Below are 22,316 nucleotides of genomic sequence, written 5' to 3'. Positions count from 1 at the left end.
TTAAAGGGACAGTCAAGTCCAAAAAAACTTTCATGATTCATTTTGGGCATGTAATTTGAAACAGCTTTCCAATTTACTTTTATCACCAAATTTGCTCTTGGTATTCTTAGTTGAAAGCTAAACCTAGGAGGTTCATATGCTAATTTCTTAGACCTTGAATGCCACCTCTAATGTGAATGCATGTTGACAGTTTTTCACAACTAGAGGTCATTAGTTCATGTGTTTCATATAAATAACATTGAGCTCATGCACGTGAATTTACTGTGGAGTGAGCACTGATTGGCTAAAATGCAAGTCTGTCAAAAGAAATGAAATAAGTAGGCAGTCTGCAGAGGTTTAGATACAATGTAATTACAGAGGTAAAACATATATTAATATTACTGTGTTGGTCATGCAAAACTGGTGAATGGGTAATTAAGGGATTATCTATCTTTTAAAACAACAACAATTCTGGTGTTGACTGTCCCTTTAGATGGGGTATTTAAAGGCCAAGTATTCTTGTCAAAGTACATCTCTTGACAAATTTCCCACGTTGAGGAATGAAACGAGCGTCGAGACGTACACCCAATTGAATGCAACAGGTGTTTGCAACAGGACGTGTGTTTTATTGCAGTAAGAGACTCTCTAACGGATTCCTAACACAGCCGATCCAAAGACGGACAAACATTGAGTTGGGTCGAAATAACCAGAGGAACTTTTAACTTCATCAGAATTCTATTGGATGGTGAAACGGGAGCAACATGGAGGCTGTAAGACTTCACGGCATTCACCTGCCTAAAGAGTATATTTGATGTGCTTTTTATACTTTTTATTCTGGTATGCTTAATACCATTTTTTAAGGTTTTAACGTTGTTATTAAAAGGTTTACACTTGAGTCCAGGTTGCGCTTCTCGATTTCTATATTTCCTTGTTTATATTTGGCGCAAATTGCTGATACACCCCCAGGAGAGCAGCACACACACTTCGGTATGGACACAGGTGTGGATCATTGCATACCATTGTACACTTCACTCTGCGGGGTTTGCACTTTCAAACCATTGGAAATACTGACTTCTAAGACATCAGATTGTGGGGCCCATTTAACAAGCTCCGTAGGGATCTTATGGGCCCGTGTTTCTGGCGAGTATTCAGAATCGCCAGAAACACAAGTTATGGAGCTACGGTCTAAAGACCGCTGCTCCATAACCCTGTTCGCCTGCTCTGAGCAGGCAGACATCGCCACAATTCAACCCGATCGAGTACGATCGGGTTGATTGACACCTCCTGCTGGCGGCCGATTGGCCGCGAGTCAGCAGGGGGCGGCGTTGCACCAGCAGCTCTTGTGAGCTGCTGGTGCAATGCTGAATACGGAAAGCGTATTGCTCTCCGCATTCAGCGAGGTCTTGCGGACCTGATTCGCAGTGTCGGATCAGGTCCGCAAGACCTTTCTTAAATAGGGGCCTGTATGTATTTTTGTGGACTTTGGACTCATATAGATTGATAAGATTGTTCACTATACCCCTTTTTGTGATAGAGTTGTCACTGTGGCAGCAAATTGATCACTTAGTGTTATCTAGATCCGTAAACTTCAGAAGCGCTGCCTTCCTACCCTTTGTTTCTTTGTTTCTACTTGTATCACTATGAGCCAGCAGCACTCTGAGGATAAGGATGAATCTGTGTTTAATACATTTAGGGATAACAATAATAGATCTAATAGAAATAGAGGTATTAATCTATTGAGTGGGAATACTGAACAACCCATTGGTGATCCGCTAACATTATTTAGAAACTTGGGGAAATTATTGACAACTGACCCCAAAGAATGGCAAGATTTAATATTACTGTACAATTTTATATTACATAATGTAGTCTCTAGGGGGTTAAGAATTTTGTAATTCCCTGCATTTGATTTAGAGGAGGTAGAATTCAGTACAGAGTGGAACCAAATTCCACATGATTGCTCTATCAAACTAATCAGACTCCTCATAAAATATAGGGAAATTAAACTAGAAAAAGTAAAAATTGAGATAGAAACAGCTATTAAAACAGTACAACCATATAAAAATGAACAAAAATGGAAAGAATTCAATGACAACATTCAAAAAAGAGTTGATAATTTTGATAAAGATTTATCCACAAATAAGGCAAAGAAACTAAAGAGAGATTTAGAGGATTATAAAAATAATGTGGTATATAGCTACAAAAATAAATCTGATGATAAATCATAAAAAAGAGGAAAAAGTACAGGAGGAAGAAATAATAATAAAAACTTCCACTCATCCAAAAGTTGGAAATAACAATTATAATAAATACAACAATAACAGGAATAGTATTAAAAATAATCAAGGTCAAAAATACAATCACAATTATCAACATAATCAATATAAGGGTCAAAATAGGGATAAGGGATCACACTTTGCAAACTCTAATCATCAAGAAAGAATAAGAACTAATAGCAACAGGAGCAATATGCAAAGAAACCAATCATATGGTCATTATGGGAATCATATTACACTACATAATAGGTATGACGCTCTTTGAGAAAATACCCAAAATAAGAACTGGGAGGGACAGGGATCTAAACCAAAACTCCCTTGGCGCCAAAATCAAATAGAACAGATTTTTTTAGGGGTATCCCCCTGGGAACGGGGGAAACCACAAAGAAACAGGTACCAAAACAGTGTAAAAGAACAGGAAATGCAAAGAAAACCAAAAAGACGTTTAGATTCTAACAAGTAAGAAGCGGAGGAAAGAGAAGTAGAAGGCAAAAACAGAAAAATATGGAGATAGAGAACTGTAAAAAGGATATATTCAATCTCTAAAGCAAATCGTTTACTGAGAACGAATATATGCTTTTAAGTAAAGGGTTAAATTTCTCCCCTAAAACATTTGCAAACAAATTTGAAACATTTATGGATATACAGAAACTTATTAGAAAGTTAACGTTACAACGTTACTTTCTAAGTAAAAACAAAAATGTTTCAAACAATGTAGCTGATAACCATAACTACGATCATAATGACATTTCTCTATTTTTAATGTTAAGACATCTAGAAAAAGAAAATAGTGTTGTCAACCAAGACATTACTAATATGCAGGACCACACAATAGAGGAAATATTAGATTTTAGCATACATGAAGAACATCCCACAATTATACATAGTGGTCTGAAAAAACAGTCAACATTTTATCCAGTTCAGAACCAGGGGGAATATATGTCCTTATTTAACAAACTGGTTTTTGATTATTTGATTAAAGTTATGGAGAAAAATAAAAAAAATCACTCAAAAAGAGACAACTTAAGCATAGAGGAAAAACTATCTTTAAAATCACTTACTGAGGATACTAATATCACTTTTAGAGCAGCAGACAAAGGTGGAGGGTTGGTCATCCAAGATCACCAGGATTACCTGAAAGAGGACTATAATATATTGAATGATGCTAATACATATAAAAAAATCACCTTTGACCCCCACTTTAGAATATAACAAAAAATTAGTAAGCATTTTGACAAATGCAAGAGAACAAAACATAATTAATAATGACGAATATAACTATATACTTATCCCTAACCCTAAAGTGGCGATCTTCTATCACCTCCCGAAGGCCCACAAGGATAGACAGAACCCCCCAGGAAGACCAATCATTTCGGGGATAGGCTCCCTCTGTAGTAATCTTTCAAAATACATAGACCACTATTTACAACCAATAGTGGGTAATACAAAGGCATTTTTAAAGGATACTACAGATGTAATAAAGAAATTTGAGAACTACAAATGGAATGAACAAAATTTATGGATCACATGCAATGTTACAGCCCTTTATACGAATTTATCGCACAAAAAGGGTACAACTGCTGTCCTAAACCAATGTAGAAAAACAGGTAATTTGTTGGACAAACATATTTAATTTTTAGGGGAGGGTATAGACTATATTTTAAATGATAATTATTTCTTCTTTGATGGTATTTTCTATAAACAGATTAATGGCACAGCGATGGGGACAAACTTTGCCCCATCCTATACCAATCTGTACATGGCAGAATTTGAGAACAACTATGTGTGGAAGAACAACACATACAAAAATAATGTAATCAAATATTACAGATTCATAGACGATATTATCGTTCTATGGGAAGGGGATATAGTAGAAGCAGATCATTTTGTAAAACACTTGAACAGCAACAATATGAATCTATCATTTACGGGAAAAATCAATAAGGAACACATTGAGTTCCTAGATCTTATCCTTTCCTCACAACTAGACAAAATAATTGTCAGAAATTATAGAAAGCCAACTGATAAAAATAGCTTCCTAAGGGCCAATAGTGGACATTTACAAACTTGGAAATGAAACATACTCTATGGGCAGTTTCAAAGAATAAGAAGAAACTGTACAGATATAAATGATTATCAGAATGAAGCTAAAATATTAACTGACAAATTTAAACAGAAAGGATATTCAGAAACAATGGTGGTCAGTGGCAGTGAGAAAGTACTTAATATGAATAGATCAGATCTAATAGAGTACAAAAATAAAGATTCTAATCGCACCAAATCTAAAATAGAGCAACCGAATAGATCTAATGTTAGGTACATAACAACGTATAACAAAAACCACAAAGGTATCCAAAGAATTATAAATAAACAGTGGGGAATCCTACTAAAGGACCCTATTCTAGAATTTCATATAGATAGAAAACCCCATATTGTCTATAAAAGAAAAAACAACTTAAAAAATATACTGGCACCAAGCAAACTAAGAGGCAATAAAAAAGATCCCAACACCAACATGTGGTTGAAGGCCAAGAAACGATAATTACAACAAGTCACAATCATATATATGTAAAAGTACCGGTACATGTGATAGTACATATGTTGTATATAAACTTACTTGTAAATGTGGGAACATTTACATTGGGAGAACAAAACGCAAATTGAAATACAGGATACAAGAGCATATTAGAAATATTGAAAATGTGTTTGAAAATCACATTGTGTCAGAACATTTTAGAGTAGAACATAACAGTGACCCAGCTGGTTTAACCTTGAAAGTGATTGAATGGATCCCCCCTAACAAATTAGACCATAACAGATTTTTTAAAACTTAGGAAAAGCGAAACCTTCTGGATCTATACCTTAAAAAGCTTACATCCAAAGGGTTTAAATATAGACTTGGACATACAGGCATTCCTGGTCTGAATTCGACTGATTTAAAGAAAGCCATCTAAGCATTAGGCATTAATATATGTTATTGCATTAATTTGTATCTATACTAAAATAAATATGTCTATTGCTCTCTTTATGAGACCTATGATAATAAGATTAAGGCCATAAGATAATTTCACATAATATGTGGGACTATACCTTTACATATTTTAAAGCATACGCTAACACTATTATTGTTGAAAAACTAAATGTTGATTATAATTGTATATGTTTACAGAGAACAAATATCAGAGTATAATGATGTAAAAGTTATATTGTGGTCAATATGGATATGCATAATTTTCTGAAATTTGTAAGTTCATTTCGAATTTCAAATGTTTGTACAACATTCTAAGATTTGTTTAATGTAATAGTATTTCTAATGCTACCTTTAAAGGGACACTGAACCCAATTTTTTTCTTTCGTGATTCAGATAGAACATGCAATTTTAAGCAACTTTTCTAATTTACTCCTATTATCACATTTTCTTCATTCTCTTGGTATCTTTATTTGAAAATCAAGAATGTAAGTTTAGATGCCGGCCTATTTTTGGTGAACAACCTGGGTTGTTCTTGCTGATTGGTGGATAAATTCACCCACCAATAAACCAGTGCTGTCCAGGGTACTGAACCAAAAATTGGCTAGCTCCTTAGCTTAGTTGCCTTCTTTTTCAAATAAATATTGCAAGAGAACAAAGAAAAAATGATAATAGAAGTAAATTAGAAAGTTGCTTAAAATTGCATACTCTATCTGAATCATGAAAGAAAAAAATTGGGTTCAGTGTCCCTTTAACCCCTTAAGGACAAGGCCATTTTTCAATTTCTTTCCCTTAAGGACCAGGGCTATTTTTACATTTCTGCGGTGTTTGTGTTTAGCTGTAATTTTCCTCTTACTCATTTACTGTACCCACACATATTATATACTGTTTTTCTCGCCATTAAATGGAGTTTCTAAAGATACCATTATTTTCATCATATCTTATAATTTACTATAAAAAAAAATTATAAAATATGAGGAAAAAATGGAAAAAAAAAAACAAAATCTGTTACACATCTACAACCACCAAAAAACACCCATGCTAAATAGTTTCTAAATTTTGTCCTGAGTTTAGAAATACTCAATATTTACATGTTCTTTGCTTTTTGTGCAAATTATAGGGCCATAAATACAAGTAGCACTTTGCTATTTCCAAACCAGTTTTTTTCAAAATTAGCGCTAGTTACATTGGGACACTGATATCTTTCAGGAATCCCTGAATATCCCTTGACATGTATATATATATTTTTAAAAAGACATCCCAAAGTATTGATCTAGGCCCATTTTGGTATATTTCATGCCACCATTTCACCGCCATATGAGATCAAATAAAAAAAAGTTCACTTTTTCACAATTTTTTTCACAAACTTTAGGTTTCTCACTGAAATAATTTGCAAACAACTTGTGCAATTATGGCACAAATGGTTGTAAATGCTTCTCTGGGATCCCCTTTGTTCAGAAATAGCAGACATATATGGCTTTGGCATTGCTTTTTGGTAATTAGAAAGCCGCTAAATGCCACTGCGCACCACATGTGTATTATGCCCAGCAGTGAAGGGGTTAATTAGGGAGCATATAGGGAGCTTCTAGGGTTAATTTTAGCTTTAGTGTAGTGTAGTAGACAACCCAAAGTATTGATCTAGGCCAATTTTGGTATATTTCATGCCACCATTTCCCCGCCAAATGCGATCAAATAAAAACAAAACGTTCACTTTTTCACAAACTTTAGGTTTCTCACTGAAATTATTTACAAACAGCTTGTGCAATTATGGCACAAATGGTTGTAAATGCTTCTCTGGGATCCCCTTTGTTCAGAAATAGCAGACATATATGGCTTTAGCGCTGCTTTTTGGTAATTAGAAGGCCGCTAAATACCACTGTGCATCACATGTGTATTATGTCTAGCAGTGAAGGGGTTAATTAGGTAGCTTGTAGAGAGCTTGCAGGGTTAATTTTAGCTTTAATGTAGAGATCAGCCTCTCACCTGACACATCACACCCCCTGATCCCTCCCAAACAGCTCTCTTCCCTCCCCCACTCCACAATTGTCCCCGCCATTTTAAGTACTGGCAGAAAGTCTGCCAGTACTAAAATATATTTTTTTAAGCATATTTACATATGCTGATGTGTAGGATCACCCACAAACAGCTCTCTAACCCTCCCCCTCTACCTTATTGGTAGCCATCTTGGGTACTGGCAGCTGTCTGCTAGTACCCAGTTTACTAAAAAAAATGCTTTTTTTTTTTAAATTTTATTTATTTTTTCTGTAGTGTAGCTTCCTCCCCCCAAAGACCAACCCCCCATCCCCTCCCAGATCACTTAGATGTTTTTATTTTATTAAATTTGACCCCACTCTATCCCACTTTTAGCCAAAACATTTTCTGTAGTGTAGCCGTTCCCACCCGCTTCCACCCCGTGCAAGCGCCCGCCCCCTCATGCACACGCGTGCCTCCGTGCGCGCCCCCAGCTATCCCGCCCCCGATCCCACCCCCCTCAACGTGATGGGGCCCATAGATGGCCTCCCACGTCAGCTCCCACCCACCAACGATACCGGCCATCGATGTCCGGTGCAGAGAGGGCCACAGAGTGGCTCTCTCTGCGTCGGATGGCCAAGGGGTGTTATTGCAGGATGCCTCGATATCAGGATTGCTTCCAGCCTCTTTAACCCCCTAATGTCGTACAGGGTAAGTCGCTGGTCTTTAAAGACCAGTTTGTGCAAGACGTACCCTGTACGACATGAGTCGTTAAGGGGTTAAATGTAATATTTAAATTATACAATATTCGAAATAGAAAAAAACAAATCAATATATTTGTGTCTATTATGCATCATTTTACTTAATTCCCTACCACATAAACTATTGAACCCCCCACACTCTAGGGTCCCCCGAGTAACAAACCCCCCATCTAGGCACAAGACCTCCACTTGAGGGCCAGGGCCCCCACTAAACCCACACTTAACTGCTTAGTTACTGATAGGGCAACTCAAAATCCCAGCTTAAGCAACACACCAGGAGTCATGGAGATGCCATTTGTGGACACGCCTACTTGCTGGTCCCTCGGTCCAGATCCTATTTGCCCGCTGATCAGTCCGCTCCTGCTGTGCAGGATATAAAACTACCAGGCCCTGGACATGTCCAGCTAAAATTGACCGGGCCTTGAGGTCATTTTGGTTGAGAACCACTGAACTAGAGCATGTAATATTACCACTGCAATGTCCATTTAAAATACCAATTTTCCTCTGTGATTTTGCACCTTGCTTATGTTTCTCAGTTCCTTTTTTATTCCAACTTCTTACCTTTTGCATAGAAGATTTGGGAGGCACTAAGGAATGACTCATATTTTGTCATTTTCCTAATTAGCTCATGTACACATTCATTATTCGTCAGTCCCTCATACAACGTTTTTAACATAGCATCCCGAGTTAATCTGCCAGTTCCTGGTTACAGAAAGGAAAAATAGACAATTCATATTAAAATCAATAAAGTAGTTTGGTCTATAAGACACTCTACAACCAAATACCACTGCAGAATACATTTTTTTTCAATCCCTTTTCATAGACTTTTTAGATTTTTTCTAATTGGAACTGTTAAAGTGCAATCTGGCCTGATTTGAACATTCCTTGGCTGTTTGCAATTCATTTTTGTCTAATGCACATTCTGTTCACATAGCAACAAAAACATTTTTTTAAATAAAAAGTTAAAAATATAGTTTAAATCATCACACTTAAAGGGACATTAAACCCATTTTTTTTCTTTCATGATTCAGATAGAGAATACCATTTTAAACAACTCTCTAAATTACTTCTGTTATCTAAGTTGCTTCATTCTCTTGATATTCCTTCCTGAAAAGCATATCTAGATAGGCTCAGTAGCTTCTGATTGGTGGCTGCACATATTTTCCTCATGTGATTGGCTCACCGATGTGTATTGCTATTTCTTTAACAAAGGATATCTAAAGAATGAAGCAAATTAGACAATAGAAGTAAATTGGAATGTTGTTTAAAATTGTATTCTCTATCTGAATCATGAAAGAAAATGTTTTGGTTTAATGTCCCTTTAAATAGTATCATCTAAGCCAGAGCTTTCCAAACTTTTCATCTTGGTGACACACTTTTTAGACCTACATCATTTCGTGACACAGTAAATCAATTGTACTAGCAAAAAGGAGGTTAAACTAACTTGTTTTAAGAGATACGGACACAAACATAAATTATATAATAACAAAATGTATTTACAAGTAACAGTATGTATGTGCAAGAATTAAAAAAAGTTTAATAACACCAATAGCTACTTACTATTTTAATGGGATGTATGAGGTTGATGGGATGAACACAATTTCTGAATATTTGGTGGAATATTAGATAAAGACGCATTTCATCATCAAGCATTTTTAAGCTTCCACTTCCTATCCATATACCAAGAGTAGGAGCAGCGATGCACGACTGCAGTTAGCTGCAAAAAAAATCCTGACTTCTGACTTCAGCTCAGTGTTTAAGCTGCCGCCCTCAGAGCTCGGTGAGTCCAATTGACTACTGCCCACGCTGAAAAAACACTGCTGTCCCACTCATTGACTACACATGCAGTCACGAGCCAATTAAGGAGGCTACACATGCAGTCAGGAGCCAATGTGCCGCTAAAGCCACCAATTGGAATAGTTTCAGTTCCCACTGAGCTGCGCAAATGGGTTAAGATGATCTGTGACCCCCTAGGTATCAATAACTTGTCAACCATGTCATATGCGTAGCAGGCAGGCGGAAAGTCAGAAACCCAAAAAAAAATGTAAAAAAATTTGTGCTGAAGCAGGGACACACCTACACACTGCTGCCGACACACTAATGTGTCCCGACACACAGTTTGGAAAGCACTGATCTAAGCATTTGGAGGTTTAAACATGCTCAATAAAAAATGATGGAAAATAGATAAATTAATTAAAGGGATATGAAACCCAAACAAATTTCTTTTGTGTTTCAGACAGAGCATACCATTTAAAAAATGTTTCCAATTTACTTGTATTATTAAATTTAATTCTGTCCCATTTTATTCTTTGCTGAAGAGATACCTAGAAAGGTGACTGTAGCACTATATAGCAACAAACAGTGCTGCTAATGTGTAACATTCTTACAAAACTGCTGCCATAAAGTGCTCCAGACACGCCCATGCCCTTGGGCTTACGTCCCTGCTTTTTAACAAGAAAGTTTTATAATATGGGGTAGATTTATCAAGCAGCAGAAGCTGCTTTCCATGCCAGAAGTTTCAGGTCCACCTGAAACCTAAGTTAAAGGGACAGTCTAGGCCAAAATAAACTTTCATGATTCAGATAGAGCATGTAATTTTAAACAATTTTCCAATTTACTTTTATCACCAATTTTGCTTTGTTCTCTTGGTATTCTTAGTTGAAAGCTTAACCTAGGAGGTTCATATGCTAATTTCTTAGACCTTGAAGGCCACCTCTTTTCAGAATGCATTTTAACAGTTTTTCACCACTAGAGGGTGTTACTTCACGTATTTCATATAGATAACACTGTGCTCGTGCACGTGAAGTTATCTGGGAGCAGGCACTGATTGGCTAAACTGCAAGTCTGTCAAAAGAACTGAAATAAAGGGGCAGTTTGCAGAGGCTAAGATACAAGATAATCACAGAGGTTAAAAGTATATTAATATAACTGTGTTGGTTATGCAAAACTGGGGAATGGGTAATAAAGGGATTATCTATCTTTTATAACAATAAAAATTCTGGTGTAGACTGTCCCTTTAAGAAGCAGCGGTCATAAGACCACTGCTCCTTAACTCGTCCACCACCAATCCGATACGATCAGTATGACTGACACCCCCTGCTAGCGGCTGATTGGCCACGAATGTGCAAGAGGCGGCATTGCACAAGCATTTCACCAGAAATGCTTGTGCAAGGATAAATGCCGACAACGTATGCTCAACATTTGATAAATCTACCCCTAGACGTAAATTAGAAAGTTATTTAAAATGACTTGTTCTATCTGAATCATATTAAAAACAAGCTTTGGGTTTCACGTCCCTTTATAATACATAATTATGTTTTGATTTGACATTAGTAACAAAACAAAAACTATATTCAAACATATTAGGCAGTTTAGATATTGAAGTTAATTAGTTGTGTTTTACTTTAGTTGAGGATGAGTTTGTGAAAATTCTTCAGAAATCCTATTTGAAAACCAATACCTGTGTATTTTGTTTGCTTTTCTCGCGTATTTATAAAGCTTTTGTTGTTACATCATTTTCTAATTCAAGCATTTTTTTTTAATTCAGAAAGTGGCTCTTCTTAAAGGGACATTAAAGTCAAAATTAAACTTTGTTGAAAAGCTTACCTTGATAGGCTCAGGATCAGCAATTCAGTATTGAGAGCTAGGTGGTGATTGGTGGGTGGTTATACCCATATGCCTCTTGTTATTGGCTCACTAGATGTGTTCAGCTAGACCCCAGTGGTGCATTGCTTCTCTGGAGCTGGACCATTTAAATACAGTAGAATTGCATAATAAAAATATACAATGCAATAACACTTTAAATAAGCTGTAGATTTATTCCTGACAAATGTATCCCCCCCCATTTGCTGGCCCCCTGTATCATGTGACAGCCATCAGCCAATCACAGACTAGTATACGTATACACTGTGAACTTGTGCACATGCTCAGTTGGAGTTGGTGCCTCAGAAAGTGTGTATATACAAATTTGCTAAATGTATTTGTTAATAGAAGAAAAATGGAAAGCACTTAAAACTGGGTGCTCTATCTGATTTAATGTTGACTTGGGGGGGGGGGGGGGGGGAGTGTTAGCACTTGCCCTTCTCAAAATCTTCTTCCTTTGTAGAAACTGCTGTGGTGGGTTCACATGTCTAAAGATAATTATGTCTGTGGTAAATACATAATTTTACTAGAAATAACATGAAAAAAATCCTCTGTAGTTTCAAACTTTTTGAATCAATGTTTCAACCAGCTCTATGTGCAAACGTTTGTACAAGGTTATGAACACAGAGTTCAAATTTGTGTGATAACACAAGTGCCCTTAAAATGCAAATAAAACAAGCAAATAATGGTTATAAAAGTAACATATTGTGATAGAGATAAAACATATATGCTTCATTCTTGTTTTGAGGTCTGAGTTAAAACATATGTGCACACAACCATATACTATAGAACAAAGGTGGCACACCTATAGCACAAGTTGGTGCTCATAACATATTTACTGGCACTCTCCATCTCTGGGCTAACAACATACCCTCTTTGGTATCATTGGCTGCAACTGTAGTGCTACATTAAAGGGATATGAAACATAAAAAAATGTCTTTTATGATTCATATAGAGTGTGCAATTTAAACAACTTTTCAATTTACTTCTATTATCTAATTTGCTACATTCTCTTGTTGTCCTTTGTTAAAAAGAATACCAAGGTAGGCTCAGGAGCAGTAAAGCAGTACTGGGAGCTATCTGCTGATTGGTGCTGCACACATATGCCTTTTGTAATTGGCTTACTTGATGTGTTCATCTAGCTCTCTGCAACAAAGGATACTACAAGAACAAAGCAAATTTGAGAATAGAAGGAAAGTTTGTTAAAACTGTATGATCTATCTAAATCATGACAGAAAACAAAGTTTGGATTTATGTCCCTTTAATGATTCTTATGAATCTATTCTATATATCGAAAATTAAAGGATCAGTCAACACAGTAGATTTGCATAATCAACAAATGCAAGATAACAATACAATGCAATAGCACTTAGTCTGAACTTCAAATGAGTAGTAGATTTTTTTTCCTGACAATTTTAAAAGTTATGTCTTTTTCCACTCCCCCTGTACCATGTGACAGCCATCAGCCACTCATAAATGCATACACGTACCATGTGACAGCCATCAGCCATTCACAAATGCATACACAATTACTCTTGCACATGCTCAGTAGGTACGCAAGAGAATGTTTTAGAAGATTATGACCACCCCTTCTATAGAGGAAACATAGCTATGTATTATAAGTTGTTCCCCCAAATAGGTGGACTTTATTTTAAAGGGATTCTGAGGATTATCAAACATTATTTCTGATATCTCAAACTGACTCATACAATCTCCGATCTTTCACCAACCCTCCACTTCCTGAAATACACTGTCCCTTTTTCACACATACACACAAACAGTTTCTGGCACCAAAAAGTGATCAATTGTTGTTTTAAATACAACTTCTGTGACTAACTTACACTTGCCCAGCCAACAAAAGTGCATTATAGAAAATATAGTCAGATGTTTTGGTCACAATTCAACTTGGTGCATTGAGGCGCAATGGGCTAGATTTGTTTAAAAGAGAAAGTTTTAGTGAGACCATCTCCAACCTCTGTAGTAACATTGCACAAGATTACAACATAAGCATTAGTTGTATTAGTAGGGTGGTCAGATAGCCAATCAGATGGGACTACTAAAGAATTTATCTTTTTTTGAGAGATATTGCCACTTTAAATTTATGTTAATCCTTCATTTAATTTATTTTGTGGCTAATAGGTCCTATGGGGCATATTTATCAAGTTCTGTACGGAGCTTGAAGCCCTGTGTTTCTGGCGAGTCTTCAGGCTCCCCAGAAACACAAGTTATGAAGCAGCGGTCTAAAGACTGCTGCTCCATTACCTGCCTGTCTGCTCTGAGTAGGCAGACAGCGATCGCCAGAAATCAACCCGATTGAATATGATCGGGTTGATTGACACCCCATGCTAGCGGCCAATTGGCCGCGAATCTGCAGGGGGCGGCGTTGCACCAGCAGTTCACAAGAACACTATTTGGGCTTTCACTCCAGCACAAGCCATTTCTTTCGACTTCCAATATAAAAGATGCTTAAATGTGCAATAATTATACCGAGTATCACAGAAAAAGGTGATTAGAATAAATGTGATAAACATAAAAAACATAAAACTTAAAACAAACACAGGACCAAAAGTTCATATGTAAGGATATATCCGTGTTCTCTGGGTTCAATTCCCCACTTCTTAACGTTCCTCAATGAGTTCTCAGATAAAAGGAAACAAAAGAGATAACATAGTGTGACTCTGTAACCACTTGTAGAGGAGTAATTCGGTGTTGTAACGAGTAACTACTCACATTTGTTGGAGCTTACAACTGAGCTCAAGGAAATGTGCACTCCCACTTTATACTGGTGGGAAAACAGTACTCTCAGGCAAATCTTTAAAACAAATATTTATTTAAAATACATAAAAAGCGTCACAAGTGCCTCTGTAACACCTAAAGTTACGGGTAAATGAGCAATGCTGATATAACAATTACTCAAAGAAGCAAGTCTTGAATGGGTGTGGATGGACCAGCAATGGTCTATACTCTGCTGGTCCATCCACACCCATCCAAGACTTGCTCCTTTGAGTAATGGTTATATCAGCATTGCTCATTTACCCATAACTTTAGGTGTTACAGAGGCACTTGTGACGCTTTTTATGTATTTTAAATAAATATTTTTTTTAAAGATTTGCCTGAGAGTACTGTTTTCTCACCAGTATAAAGTGGGAGTGCGCATTTCCTTGAGCTCAGTTGTAAGCTCCAACAAATGTGAGTAGTTACTCATAAAACACCGAATTACTCCTCTACAAGTGGTTACAGAGTCACACTATGTTATCTCTTTTGTTTCCTTTTATCTGAGAACTCATTGAGGAACGTTAAGAAGTGGGGAGTTGAACCCAGAGAACACGGATATATCCTTACATATGAACTTTTGGTCTTGATAAAAGATGCTTTGCACGGTCTCAATATCCATTGAAAGTATGGGGTGAGCTAAAGGGATATTGGCTTTGCTAAACCTTCTCTGGTAAATCTGTTTTTATTATGGACTTGTAATACCAATTTGCAAGCTAATTATAGAGCAGTCCAGCAATATTGATATTGTGGTATACGCTAGCATTAGTTCTCCACTTGTAATCAGGGCCTTTGTTTTTTACTGCTACAAAATTACACAATATTACTATTCAGTTGTGAACATTGAGTTCCCCATGTCACTCATTACTCATCCAATACTTTTGTGAAGGACCTTTGGTCTTCCTAAAGTTTACTGTCATTTGAGAAACCTATTCATATGTAATGAATTTAGGCCACAAGCCAAATGTCATGTAAAGTCTTTGTAAAGATATACAAAGTGTAAGGACAACAAGTATCTTACCAAGAAGGAGGTGTGACAATGTAAGTGCAACACTTAATGGAGATATCACAATATTTGGTTGGTTGTCACTCTTTGAGAGTTCCTTGTACATATTAAGGGAGAAGGTGGTTAGCGCTTGTACTATTTCTGTAGAGGCATTCTTTAGAGAGTGTGCTGTGCACTCTGGCCACTGAGGACACGCAGGTGGAGTTGGAGATACCTGCAAATCTTTCTCACTATATGGTGTACTGGTATTTGGTGTACTAGTATATGGTGTACTGGTTTCTGTCTCCATATTTTCATTTACTGAATCCGTCTTCACCTCTGTGTCTCCCAGTATATCGTCCTTATCTATCGGTCTTATGCCCTCTATTTCTTTTGAGTTTGTTTCTTTTGCTGTCGTCTCTCCCACTTTCCTGATTTTACATTCATCATCTCTCGCTATAACTGACTCATCTTTGTTCACGTTGGCGTGTGTGGTATTATGTATTTCTTTTGCTGTCTCATTATTTCCTAAATCTTCAAATCGATTGATCTCGCTAGTTACAACTAGTGAGCAATCTTTTTCTTCTTTATGGAACGTGACATTTTTTGTCTCTGTATCATCTTTTTCTTTTGTTGTCTCTTTCACCTCTACTTTTGAATTCACTTTGGTCTCTTCCATAAATGTTGGTGTTCCATGTGCGCCCTCTTTAGATGATAGAATCTCTTTTTCTGTATTTTTTATATCCTTCTTTGCATTTGTTTCTGTGTTTGAAGTTGGTGTTATACTTAATGTTGGACATTGTATAGCCTCATGAAATACTTCTGGTGCTGAGGTACTCTGCATAGAGAGAGATAGAAGAATGAGTAATTTTCACAGAGGAATGACAAAGATGGAAGAGGGAATGATTAAATATAACACAAATGAGCAATACCAAGAGTAATTTAATAGTTTAAAGGGATATGAAACCCAAAAATGTATTTTGTGATTTAGACAGAGGCCCATATTTATCAAGGTCTGTCGGAACTGATCCGACAGTGCGGATCAGGTCCGACAGACCTCGCTGAATACGGCGAGCAATACCCTCGCCGTATTCAGCATTGCACCAGCAGCTCACAAGAGCTGCTGGTGCAACGCCGCCCCCTGTAGACTCGCAGCCAATAGGCCGCCAGCAGGGGGGTGTCAATCAACCCAGTCTTTGTGACCGCTGCTTCATAACTGCTGTTTCTGGCCAGTCTGCACTCTCGCCAGAAACACGGGGCATCAAGCTCCATTCAGAGCTTGATAAATATGCCCCAGAGCATGCAATTTCAAAAAAGTTCCCAATTTACTTCTATTATAAAAGTTGCTTAGTTCCCATGGTATTCTCTGTTTAAGAGCTACCTAGTAAGGCATCATGAGCTCTACATGACAGGAAATAGTGCTGCCGTCGAGTGCTCTTGCAAATGGAAAAAAATTCTTCCAAAACTGCTGCCATATAGGGCTTAAAGAATTGGTCCGGCTCCTAATAATATGTCCCTGCTTTTCAACAAAAGATACCAAGGAAACAAAGAAAAATTGATTATAGCATTAGAAAGTTGTTTAAAATTGCATGCTCTATATGAATTATGAAAATTACAATTTGGGTTTTATAGCCCTTTAAATTAGCTTGATAAAATACTGTATAAATGTTCTTGTTACATCACGATTGAAATTTGTCAATCTACATTAGTTGCTCTGACCTCAACAGACTGTGGCCCAATGACAGCTTCATCACCTCCTTTAGCAGTAGACGCCACAAGTGCGTGGATGAAGAATAGAAAGAGGCTGAATGTTAAAGGTTGCATCATAAGATCAGATATATCTGTAGAAACAACATAAGAGTCATGAGAAGTACATTTTAGCTTGCCTGATTAGCTGGTCTATTGAATTGTCTATCTGCTACTTACCTCTGTTTTTGCTTTGGTCTCCTATACCAGGTTGTTTTGGTCACTTGCAGCTTGTGTGTTTATCTCTTGTGATCGTTCAGTTTGTCTGAAACTCTGTTATCTTTCATCCCTTGCAGAGTAAATATGTGATGTCTCTCATTGGCTGGAGCAAAGAGAATGAGTTAAATATTTCCCAGATAAGTAAATTCCTGTAAATTCAGTGATTATCTAAAAATTCAACCAAAAAAAAAAAAATGATTACAAACACAACCAATATCCACCCCCTCAGCCCTTCCCCCCAAAAGCAAATTCTGAAGATCTGAGGTTTATCCACTGAAAAGGATTTTTTAAACTTTAACATTAATTTAATAACTTTATAGAGCAAAACACTAGATTTTACTTTGGTTAACATTTACTCTGATATTAAAGAGACAGTGAACACTTTGTAAGCAGAAGACATTTCTGTTGTGTTGCTATAGAATGACATATGAGCCAAGTCTAATTTTTAAAAAAAAAAACAGATTAACATCCTTTTTACTGCAATTGTTTGTCAATAGCCAAACTCCACCCACTATTTGTCTTATTTGTAGGAGCCAATCAGGGCTTTAATCTCCAGACAACAAGGCTAGTCACTGTCATATTGTTAGTATAAAGTGCATTATTTTGCAGTTGTTATCAGTTAAAGCCAATTAGAGAAACATCTCTTTTAGGGTTAGTCTTGGGTGTCAGTAGGGTGTATTACTCAATTTTCAGAGCTAAATTACATGAAAAGGGTGCAAAAGAAATAATGATAGTATACTACAAAGTTGTTTCATTACTTTTAAATAAACATTTTATATAAATAAATGTCAAGATGTTTGCTGTCCCTTTAACATTGTTTGTGTCATATTGCTGTATTTGTTGTTTCCCATTTCTGCTGTATAATTACAACAGTTATTTATGTGGCCCTTCCTTGATATTACTCTACCTGTGGGTCTACTGGTTCTCACAGGGTTTTGTTGTGGAGATAATTTAAGGTTGTTTGCTTGGTGTTCTAATGACATCTCATAAATTTGCACTGTGAACTTACTAGATGATATTTTGGGGTTGATTTATCAAGCTGCGGAGGACAGGGGCGCACATAAGTCCCCCTGTCCGCCGCAGCTTGCCTCTGGTGGTCTGAATTCCGCTGCCGAAATTCACCATTGCACACGAGCACTATTTTGCGCTCACATGCAATCCCGACCCCTGCCTGCGCACAGCCAATCAAGCGCGGGCAGGAGTTGTCAATCTCCCTGGTCTCGTCCAACCAGGGAGATTGACATCTAAGAGGTGGCGAAAGGTTAGGGAAGCAGCGGTCTGATGACCGCTGCTTGTTAAATACGGACTGCAGGTTATCTTGTGAACTGTCACTAGAGTTTTTCCAATCTATCATGTATGTAATATAGGTACTTGTCATTCAAATATATTCTGTGAGTATGCTTTATATTCCTCCCATACCTTTACCACACTCACTGGCCTGTGCAACTTCAATTAACCCCTGCCATCTCTGGTCACCCACAGCAGTAACTTGTGCCCTCAAGGACCATCATTTGCATAAACTCTTACTCCTAGGACCACTCTCAGTGCATTATTCACTCTTTTTATATACCTCTAAGGGGTCTAAACTCATCCCTGTTTTAACCCTTCAACCACATTAAGCTCCACTTCTTGCATGAACAGCATCACCTACAATTTTCCCAATACCCATTACTGCCCCTGACCTCCCCACTACAAGCAATTTCTTTTGAATACTATCACAACATCAACCCTCTATAATTCCACCAAAAAAATCCATATCATGAAAAAGTATAAAACTGTTAAACAATAAATGACTCTGCACCCATAAGGATTACCCATAAAAATACCCTGTCCAAATTATCCGTCTAACCACAAATGCCCCACAACCATGAGGTCCATTAACCAACAAGACTCCCTGCCCAATTTAACCTCCCAACTCCCAAAAAAATAGACACCCCAAAGAAAATAATAGAAGCTGAAAAGTGAAAAAATCTACACGTATATAGACATGTATATGTATGTATCTCTATGTTAAAGTCCTTTGGCTGCCTCATATGTTTGAGCCTTTAAAACTTTTGTGTGTAATATTTGTTTTTAATAATTGTTATTAGATAAAGTTATTATAAGTGTAACTATACTTTCTAATGTAGTTTTGATGTTTTGTGCAATTTTTTAGTTTTGCAAAACAATTAACCAGAGCTCTGAAGTTGCGGTAATCATTCTAGCGTAAATCCCGATTGCGCTCAAGTGATCACATTTACTTTCAACTTAACTCAAGTGGTAAGCCAGACATGCTCAAACATCCGTGATAAACCCCTTATCCCTTGGGCACAAATATCTGTGCTTCACTCGTAATGGCCATGTACATATAATGTAGTCTTGCCTTGATATTCAATATTTAAAATTGTATGCATTGTAATTTATATTGCATATTATTTGAAGTATTGCATATAAATTAAAATGTTTTTTATGTTAGCTGGTTGTGTTTATTAGTGATAACATATACATATATTATTTACTAATCATTTGAACAGCCAATAGGATTTTAGCAGCTCTAATTCCTATTGGCTGATTCAAATTTTTCAGCCAATAGGAATGCAAGGGACGCCATCTTGAAATGGCTTCCTTGCATTGAAGATTCAGTGTACGGCGGCGACCATATGGAGAGGATGCTCCGCGCCGGATGTCTTCAGGATGGACCCGCTCCGCGCCGCCGGGATCAAGATAGAAGATGCCGCCTGGATGAAGATTGAAGAGGCAGCCTGGATGAAGACTTCTCACCGCCGGGATGAGGACTTCGCCGCCAGTTGAAGATTGAAGAGGCCACCTGGATGAAGACTTCTCGCCGCCTAGATGAGGACTTCGCCGCCGGGATGAAGAACGTTCAAGCGGGACTTCAAAAACTGTTAGTGGATCGTTGGGGGTTAGTGTTAGGCATTTTTAAAGTTTTTTTTGGGTGGGTTTTTATTTTAAATTAGGGTTTGGGCAGCAAAATAGCTAAATGCCCTTTTAAGGGCAATGCCCATACAAATGCCCTTTTCAGGGCAATGGGTAGATTAGGTTTTACTTTATTTTTATTTTGTGGTTTGGGGTTTGTATACTGTTAGGGGGGGTTTGTTTGTTTGTTTTTTGTAGCAAAAGAGCTGTTTACTTTAGGGCAATGCCCTACAAAAGGCCCTTTTAAGGGCCCTTGGTAGTTTATTCTAGATTAGGCTTCTTTTTTTGGGGGTGGATTTTTATTTATTTTTAAAAGGGTATTAGAATAGGAATAATTTAAATTTTTTTGTATTTTTTTTTTTTTTTGTAATAGTAGTTTGTTTTATTTTTTGTGATTTTAGTGTTTTTTATTTTTTGTAATGTTAGGTTTTAGTGTAAGGCAGCTTAGGTTTTACTTTTATTTTACAGGTAAGTTTGCATTTATTTTAACTAGGTCGTTATTAAATAGTTAATAACTATTTACTAACTAGTCTACCTAGTTAAAATAAATACAAACTTACCTGTGAAATAAAAATAAAACCTAAGCTAGCTACAATATAACTATTAGTTATATTGTAACTAGCTTAGGTTTTATTTCACAGGTAAGTATGTATTTAGTTTTAAATAGGTATTTAGTTAATAATTGTAACTTTAATTTAGCTCTATTTTAATTATGTTAAAGTTAAGGGGTGTTAGGGTTAGGTTTAGGGTTATGGTTAGGGTTACGTTAGGTTTAGGGGTAGATGTAGAGGTTAATAGTTTAATTTAGATTTTTGCGATGTGGGGAGCTGGCGGTTTAGGGGTTAATATATTTATTTAGTGGTAGTGATGTGGGAGGCCAGAGGTTTAGGGGTTAATAGCTTTATTTAGTTGTTGCGATGTCGGGGAGCGGCGGAAAAGGAGTTAATAGATTTATTATAGTGTGGGTGATGTTGGGGTGCAGGGGAATAAGGGTTAATAACTTTAGTTTAGTGGTGGCGATATCGGGAGCGGCAGATTAGGGGTTAATCGTTTTATTTAGGTGGCGGCAATATCGGGGGTGGCAGATTAGGGGTTAATAACATTATGTAGGTGGCGGCAATATCGTTTTATTTTGGTAACGGCGATATTGGGGGCAGCAGATTAGGGGTGTTTAAATTCGGGGTTTATGTTAGGGTGTTAGGTTTAAACGTTAGTTTTTTTTCCCCATAGACATCAATAGGACTGCGTTATGGAGCTTTTCGTTCCGCAATCGCAGGTGTTAGGTTTTTTCTGACACCTTCTCCCCATTGATGACTATGTGGAAAGCGTGCACAAGCACGTCAAAACAGCGCTTGTTTTTTGTGCGGTATGGAGCTTAAAAGCACCATATCGCAAACACAACTTTTTCAAAACTTGTAATGGCAGCGCTATGGAGGGTGAAATAACACAACTTTTGTGGCGTTCATTTCGCACCCTCTATAGCGCAAAACTTGTTATCTAGGTGAATATGAGTAGTACTTTTCTTTTTACAGTGGAAGAGGTTTCAATAGCTTTATCAAAAATTAAAGTAAATAAGTCTGTGGGTCCAGATAATATTCATCCAAGGGTTCTAAGAGAACTTCAATCCGTAATAGCTACTCCATTAGCTGATTTATTTAATCAGTTACTTCTAACAGGAGTTGTTCCAAAAGACTGGAAAATTGCCAATCTAGTCTCTCGTCATAAAAAAGGGTAGTAGGGAAGATTCTGCTAATTATAGGCCAGTCAGTTTGACCTCAATTGCAGGAAAATTAATGGAAACTCTTTTAAAGGAAAGACTTGTAACTTTCCTTCAGACAAACAACTTAGAAGACAAAGTACAGCATGGTTTCACTACTGGAAGATCATGTCAGACTAATCTAATAGATTTCTTTGACCATGTAACTACAATAATAGACCTGGGAGGAGCCGTAGATGCTGCTTATCTAGACTTTAGCAAAACATTTGACACCGTTCCACACAACAAACTTATTCACTAAATGTATTGCCTTGGAGTAGATGCTAAGATTGTTAAGTGGCTAGAATGCTGGCTTAAAGATAGA

General features: G+C 37.0%; 1 protein-coding gene across 1 annotated transcript in view; it reads right to left on the bottom strand.

The window, feature by feature from the left end:
• The window catches only part of SERPING1 (serpin family G member 1), a 76,910-nt gene extending 59,525 nt beyond the window's left edge, over positions 1-17,385 (bottom strand). The window contains exons 1-4 of the mRNA XM_053692286.1: positions 17,281-17,385; positions 17,074-17,195; positions 15,391-16,192; positions 8,517-8,657 (exon numbers count right to left, since the gene is read on the bottom strand). Coding sequence (XP_053548261.1) covers positions 8,517-8,657; positions 15,391-16,192; positions 17,074-17,181 — 1,051 coding nt within the window. The 5' untranslated portion in view covers positions 17,182-17,195; positions 17,281-17,385. The remainder of the gene's footprint in view (positions 1-8,516; positions 8,658-15,390; positions 16,193-17,073; positions 17,196-17,280) is intronic.
• Positions 17,386-22,316: the final 4,931 nt, after the last annotated feature.

This window comes from Bombina bombina, chromosome 9, assembly GCF_027579735.1.
Source record: "Bombina bombina isolate aBomBom1 chromosome 9, aBomBom1.pri, whole genome shotgun sequence".
NCBI lineage: Eukaryota > Metazoa > Chordata > Amphibia > Anura > Bombinatoridae > Bombina > Bombina bombina.
The sequence above is the reverse complement of the archived record's forward strand: the minus strand, read 5'-3'. Positions and strand labels throughout refer to the sequence as shown.